The 7,739-nt window shown below is 41.0% G+C and overlaps 1 protein-coding gene across 2 annotated transcripts; it reads right to left on the reverse strand.

Moving 5' to 3' along the window:
- Positions 1–3,341: 3,341 nt before the first annotated feature.
- Positions 3,342–6,735, reverse strand: LOC134217705 (NEDD4 family-interacting protein 1). Of its 2 annotated transcripts, none has more exons than XM_062696516.1 (2): positions 6,314–6,735; positions 3,342–4,953 (listed from the first exon to the last, which is right to left on the reverse strand). In XM_062696516.1, the coding sequence occupies exon 2, from the start codon at positions 4,933–4,935 to the stop codon at positions 4,261–4,263; it is 675 nt and encodes a 224-aa protein (XP_062552500.1). In that variant the 5' UTR covers positions 4,936–4,953; positions 6,314–6,735; the 3' UTR covers positions 3,342–4,260. The 2 variants fall into 2 exon arrangements, with proteins under 2 accessions (XP_062552500.1, XP_062552501.1); XM_062696517.1 differs by lacking the exon at positions 6,314–6,735 and adding an exon at positions 5,989–6,168.
- Between the last annotated feature and the right edge of the window lie 1,004 nt (positions 6,736–7,739).

Genomic DNA, 7,739 nt, shown 5'->3' on the forward strand with positions numbered 1-7,739 from the left:
TTCCCTTTGGAATCCCAAAAGAATTCCCTTTGGAATCCCAAAAGAATTCCCTTCGGAATCCCTAAAGGATTCCCTTTGGAATCCCAAAAGGATTTCCTTCGGATTCCCAAAAGAATTCCCTGTGGAATCCCTAAAGGAATCCCTAAAGGAATCCCTAAAGGATTCCCTAAAGGAATCCCTAAAGGATTCCCTAAAGGAATCCCTAAAGGATTCCCTAAAGGAATCCCTAAAGGATTCCCTAAAGGAATCCCTAAAGGATTCCCTAAAGGAATCCCTAAAGGATTCCCTAAAGGATTCCCTAAAGGAATCCCTAAAGGATTCCCTAAAGGAATCCCTAAAGGATTCCCTAAAGGAATCCCTAAAGGATTCCCTAAAGGAATCCCTAAAGGATTCCCTAAAGGAATCCCTAAAGGATTCCCTAAAGGAATCCCTAAAGGATTCCCTAAAGGAATCCCTAAAGGATTCCCTAAAGGAATCCCTAAAGGATTCCCTAAAGGAATCCCTAAAGGATTCCCTAAAGGAATCCCTAAAGGATTCCCTAAAGGCAGTGTTGTCCTACACTCAGTGCGAAAAATTCTGCTCTTTGATTTTACTCCATCTAAACGATTTTATAATCTTAGCTAAGTAAGTGTAACTAATAGAGGGATATTTGAATTTTCTAAATGTCATGTCAAACTATTGAAAAAATGCACACCAGAGCCTCAGGAGCGCGCGCACTGAAAATACACTGGAGTGTTTTCACTGGAGTGTATTTTCAGCGCGCGCGCTCCTGTTGCTCTGGCGTGCATTTTTTTGACAGTTTGACATGACATTTAGAAAATTCAAATATCCTTCTATTAGTTGCACTTACTTAGTTAAGACTGTAAAATCGTTTAGATGGAGTAAAATCAAAGAGCAGATTTTTTCGCGCTGAGTGTAGGACAACACTGCCTAAAGGATTCCCTAAAGGATTCCCTAAAGGAATCCCTAAAGGATTCCCTTCGGAATCCCCAAAGGATTCCCTTCGGAATCCCCAAAGGATTCCCTTCGGAATCCCCAAAGGATTCCCTTCGGAATCCCCAAAGGATTCCCTTCGGAATCCCCAAAGGATTCCTTCGGAATCCCCAAAGATTCCTTCGGAATCCCCAAAGGATTCCTTCAGAATCCCCACAGGATTCCTTCGGAATCCCTAAAGGATTCCTTTGGAATCCCAAAAGGATTTCCTTCGGATTCCCAAAAGAATTCCCTTTGGAATCCCCAAAGGATTCCCTTCGGAATCCCCAAAGGATTCCCTTCGGAATCCCCAAAGGATTCCCTTCGGAATCCCCAAAGGATTCCCTTCGGAATCCCCAAAGGATTCCCTTCAGAATCCCCACAGGATTCCCTTCGGAATCCCTAAAGGATTCCCTTTGGAATCCCAAAAGGATTTCCTTCGGATTCCCAAAAGAATTCCCTTTGGAATCCCCAAAGGATTCCCTTCGGAATCCCCAAAGGATTCCCTTCGGAATCCCCAAAGGATTCCCTTCGGAATCCCCAAAGGATTCCCTTCGGAATCCCCAAAGGATTCCCTTCGGAATCCCCAAAGGATTCCCTTCGGAATCCCCAAAGGATATACATAAGTTGCCTAAAAGCTTCGTCAGATCAAGAGCGAAAACATTTTCAATGTGAATGCTACTCAACGTTCCTTTATGTCGCCTACCCCTGGCGACCAATTAAGGCCACTTCGTCTGGCAAAAGGATCCACCTTGTTGGCGAACGCTTCACCTGCTGTACTTGATTTTTTTTAGCGATTGAGTCCCCCTTACAGCTGTCGTTGAATCCCACTGAAGTAGTCGTCTTGCCAAGGTAGCTAGGTGGCCATGCGATGGTTAACATTTGCGTGTTCAGAGCCAGTTCAGCGCTAGCCAGGAATTATCATCTGAGCCTACTTCCACCCAGTTGGAAACACTGGGTGGCAGGATTGGACGGAGTGCTACAAGGCCCGCCACGCTGTTATGGCACGGAAGACAGCCTATCCATTAGCCCACTTGCCGTTGCAGGTCGGAGTCACCTGGCCTTACTAAAAGAGTAGCATGTCTCGACGGTCAGCCCAAAACAAAGTCCGTTAATGCGAGCTACCAGAACAGGTACAAAAAACAGAATACAAATATAAGTCTTTAAATTCACACCGTAAATAAAGTTTTATCACAGATAACAGATATTGAGGCTGGCATCCGATGCGTGTGTAAACATTCACAACCGTTAATTCAAATGTATTTTAAATTGGGACCGCGTTTGGCAATCGATTAGAGATGGCGCAAGTAGGAATGGGCGATACCGATACGATATATCGGGAATCGATATTTTCGCTCCGATTAATCGATATTTCGTATCGATTTTTTTAAGTTCGATATTTGACTGTATCGATTTTTTCTAGCGGATATCGGATTTCGATTTTTTGAATTCCAAAAATATAGCACATTAGGCACAATCTGTTAAAAACTGCGAAACAGCGAAACTTTGATGTGCGATTCGATGACCTGAAATGAAAAATCTAAACTAACCCTGTTTTTTTTTTTTTTTTTGCTCGTGCTTTTAATTTTTCGGGCGTATCGATATATCGGAATATCGATGTTTCAACGCCGATATTTTTCGGCATCGATTTTTCGACAATAAAAACATCGATTCGGCAGTATCGATATTTTTCCGAAAACGCCCATTCCTAGGCGCAAGGGTAATTGTTATTGAAAACGCAGCCCGAATGCGGCTGTCAAATGCATTGGCTGCGTTCGACGGTTGTTGATCAGCTGCGTCCGTGTGTACTGCCGCAATCAGTTGAGTAGATGGCAGTAGTGGGCCAACGTATATCAATTCAAAAGTTTACACAGGATATTCAATAAAATTTGTTCTAGCCCAAATATCTGTTATGGGAACGTCCACAAATTACGTAACGCTTAGAGGGGGGAGGGGGGGTTGAGTGAAGTGTGACGATCCATACAAAATTTTCAGAAGCTTCATACAAAAAGTGTGACATAGGGGGGAGGGGGGGTTGAAAAAGTCCAATTTTTGCGTTACGTAATTAATGGATCTTCCCTATCTGTGGTTTTATTAACTTACATGAGTGAGTAGGTAAGCCAAATTTAACCAGAGTTCCAACAGCTGTTCAACAACAAATCCCTACAAATCATATAAAGATTAAAAATAGTGCTGTCCAATGAGCAGCTCGAAGTTGTTCCCGTCCTGCTCGTTCTTTTTTGTCAACAAATGGGCATGAGCAGGACAGGGAGAAACTTCGAGCTACTTCAAGCTCTCATTGGACAGCACTAATGTCTTACAGCACAGATCGATTTTTTTAATCGAACGAAGGTAATAATGAAATACCATTTTTATTTCATCACTTTATTCAGATGATAAATGTGCACGTTACACACACAATTTCATTCACAATAATAGGTAGTATAATAGGTATTTTGTTCCTTAATCTGCGTCTCGCTCCCTTCGCACTAAGCCTATGTACAATTACAAAAATATGATCTATATGTTCTTTCTATTTGCTTACAATGGGTGATCCAGTTACACTTAGGGAGCCTGCGGTCCCTATAAAATACCTTTAGCTTTCAAAACGGAAAATCGCACTTCATAGGAAAGTTTCAAAGAAAAGAAATCTACTGCACTGGCCTCTCCCTCTTTCTGTCTTGCTCTTGCGGTGGTAGCAATTTGCTTTCGTTCGCTCTAAACTTCTAGCAGTAATACTTAATAAACGAAATCAATAACAAATAAACAGTAATAGAACGCCTATAAAACAAAATTGTCCTATTCACAAACACACTATTTGTGGATTTGATTGCACTGCTGCGAGTAGAGTAGGTATAGTCCTTCCGAATGGCATCCTGGTTCAGTGAAATATCGCGATTTTGAAGCATTTACTCTCTGTGTCAAAAGTCATATTCTGTGATTTTATGTTTTGATGTTGATTACTGATGATAAACTACGATGAAAGGGAATGTTTACGGGTATGTAATGGTGTTCTATCATTATATATGAATGTATATTCATCTGCTTCTATTAAGATACATAAATGGACAAATTATGCACTGCAAAAACCGAGGTGATTTACGTATCACAAAAGTACTTTCTGTTGCATCACCAACATTCATATTAAAACTGGTTACTGCTTGCGTATTTGATTTTAAGCATGGTCCTAAAACATCCATTCGGCGGTTCAGTGCCTCAAGTTGGAGATACATTTGATAGGTAAACGATCCACATTGCATTGACCTTGATTTAAACCGCACGTGACACTCAGTAGAAGAACAGCAATCGCTCCTGTGCTGATGTTGAGAGTAGTCGCCACGTTCGCTTGATGCTGATGTACTGGACAAGGGCTCGAACGCAAATCAGGAACCCAAAAGCCATGATGAGCCACCAAAGCCAGGAATTTTCATGAGAAGCGAAATCGGTAGAGTGCTTCACTATGAGCGTCCATTTGGCCAACGACAAGCCGAACCCTGACAGGGCACCATAACGTGCGGCAATCGTGTGACAGAAGCAAGTCAGCATCAGAAAACCGATCCAGTTGAATAGGAACGCTACCAGAAATGCAGTTACGAATATAATGTCGGTCCCCAAGAGACTATTGTCGGCGTTGATGTTCTCTCCATCTGCGTCTATGGCAATGAATGTCATAGCGGGACCACCGTTAGGACCACCTGTGGCTCGGCCGACCGGTCCCAGGGGAAGTCCGGTAATGCTAGGTGGTGGAGGAGGTAGCGCCCCTGGCGGAATGGGCAGCTCGTGGTTAATCATCTTCTCCATCTGCACTTCTTCGTACGTCGGTAGCTTGGTGGTCATTTCTTGATGATTCGGCTGAGCATACTGATCGTGAGGGTTGTTATCTGTGGCCTCGTACGGTGGAGGCGCACTGAAGTCCGCCTTGGGCGGGGGTAAATCATCGTTGTTGTTATTGGCCGGTGGCATTTTTGATCGCGTTCAGATCTGCAAAAGGAGAGACATGTTATCAGGGTATGCTATTTTTAGTCAATAAGAATATTAAGAAACTGTAATGAACGATTGATTTATTTCGTGTATAGTTAGATGTAACACAAAGCTGTAGGTTACAAAACAAATGATGTTTGCAAAATTAAGTCACAACACTTCTTAGCACTTGTCATCAACCTTGCAACAAATGGCATCGAGTGTTGAATCATTGTTTTCTATTGAAAATAGATCATGTCTGCTAATGCATTCAACATTCACACTAAATCTAAAACGTAAAATGTACATTCATATCTAATTGCCATGTAACTGTTTATGTGCTTTATTATAATTTTGATCAATGCTGTATTTAAACATGTGAAACAAGAGAATCAATTCAATTAGCACTTTTTAGGCGCAAACGAATTACCAAACTAAAGACGTCACAACCAAACCTGTTCCATTACCAATATCGTAAGAAGCTAAAACAATGCTTAGAGATAAGCAATTTATGTTTAAGGGAGATGTTGTCAAACTGCTGAATTATGTTTTGCAATTAACCTTCATTAGTTTGTTTTATGGCTTCTTATCAGTCACAGAATATATGAATCAGCTGGAAAACGAAAGATCACACAAGACACCCCGTCTAATGTGTTTAATGATATTGAGCTGAATTGTTTTGCACATAAAATAAAACAAAATCGTCACGTTTACCATTCAGCTGAATCTTTCGTCAATTTATTCATTCACACAAACACGAAATGCAATTTGCATACAGACGCAATGCCCAATGCCATCATCCATCAAGTTTGCCCTCAGTAACTAAAACAGCTTCTTTCTAGTGACTATACGTTCCTACTGGAGCTTGCCCTGCTTTTCAATTAAGAGCTAGTTAATAGCATCTCCGCAGTTGTAAAATTAAAATGAGAAACTCTCACACATCACAAGATTTTACGAAATGACATGAAAGTTCTCCGGCGTGGTCATCCAACGCGTTTACTCGCTTGGCTAAATAGAGTCCCTACAAAGCCATGGACAGCCGTCGAAGCCAAATACCTTAATATCATAATATGCACCGTCTTTTTCAGCTGATTGTGTTGCTTCGTATCGTGTGTCAATGTTATCGATTTTCTACTCGGAGTTCCAGGAAACGATTAAAGCAAATTCGTCGCGGCTACGTAAACTATTTACCCTACTTCTCGCAAATTGTCGCTGCTTTTGCTCTGATGTCTTTGTTTGTGATTCCGGACGATGACGAAAGAGAAGCTCTATAATTTTGATCGAATTAGCTTCCAATTTTCGACCATCAAATTTATTGACTGTCCCTTCCTTTCTCCATCTTTCTGTGATGTAATTTTGTTGACGATATCGGATAGCTTACCTCACTGGAATCAGAAAATTTTCTATCACTTCTGGATGAGGGACACTTTCGTTCACTAGCGATTGTCTCAGACTAGGATTTTCAAAGTGCAACTTGGCAGCGATAAAAATGAACGACGCACCAAATATTAATTTTTTTCTCACTTTCTGTACGAATCGACTTTGTTCCTCCAGGAGAAAATAACAAAAAAGCAACAGGGACGACGGACACCGAACAATATTATTTTCTCGTTATTTTGACAAGGAAAAATCGATTTCACTTGAACGCTCATGCAGCAACGCATTCAAAATAATCACGATTGGGAAAAGTTTTATTATCACTTGAGCGAGCTGCGGAGGTCGACCTGCTGACAAAATAAAGACTTTTTTCCTTGTGGAAGTTTTTGACAATTCCGTTTTGATAGAACTTTCGCTTGCAAGATGAACAGTTACTTGCAACTTGCAACTCCCCCCAGCAAAGAGCGAAAGTTATGGAGAGCAACAAAAATGAATTCCGTGTGTTTTGGTAGCAGACTATCCCAGTGAGGGTAAACAGTACGATTGAAAGGATATTCAGACGCAAACCAACACAAACAGATAAATCAACCCAAAATTTGAGTTCCAAATACATAAAGCACACGGAGAACCAAAACAATCCAAAAATAAGTCATTTTTACCCAGGTTGACAGTTCAATCCGAGGTTCAATCACTTAAAATTGAAAATGTTTAGCAATAAGTGCTAAATTTTGAGTAGTTTTATACCATGTTCGCACTACGGCCTGAATAACAAGTTGTATTGTATATCCGGAATAAATTTATACCGCTTTTTATACCGAAGTTGGATTTTTCTCCAGATACAGGCAACTTTCCCAACTTCGGAAGTAGTGCGCTGGATTCGCCTAAAGTTGCGCTAAACAACGCATAAATTAGTTTGACAAATCAAGACAAAATTTTCAAAACGACTTATCTGCTTTTGTAAACAAAGAATCAAACGACGATTTGACGAATCTGATAGCTCTCCCACGCAAACCAACACCATCAACAGGTAGCGGCAACCTTCACCTACCTATTGATGGTGTTAGTTTGCGTGGGCGAGCTATCAGATTCGTCAAATCGTCGTTTGAATCTTTGTTTACAAAAGCAGATAAGTCGTTTTGAAAATTTTGTCTTGAAATAAAACTTCGGAAGAAAGTTCGGTTCGGAAGTCCCGACTTCAGAATTCTAACTTGGTGCTACGCCGACAATAATCAAGTTGAAGGTCGAGTTAGTCTAGCAGGTCGTTTGGTCAGGTCCTAAGGCCGATCGCAATGCTGTTGGGTTTGTATATGGCGTGTTTGTAAATCAAACTGAAACTGAAACTACCAGTTCGCAACGCAGAGTTGTAGTTTTATTTTTCGGGCACTTTTTGAAACTGATTTGCAACTGCTCGACTGGTTTGTTGTAAATAT

This window comes from Armigeres subalbatus, chromosome 2 (genome assembly GCF_024139115.2).
Source record: "Armigeres subalbatus isolate Guangzhou_Male chromosome 2, GZ_Asu_2, whole genome shotgun sequence".
Classification (NCBI taxonomy): domain Eukaryota; kingdom Metazoa; phylum Arthropoda; class Insecta; order Diptera; family Culicidae; genus Armigeres; species Armigeres subalbatus.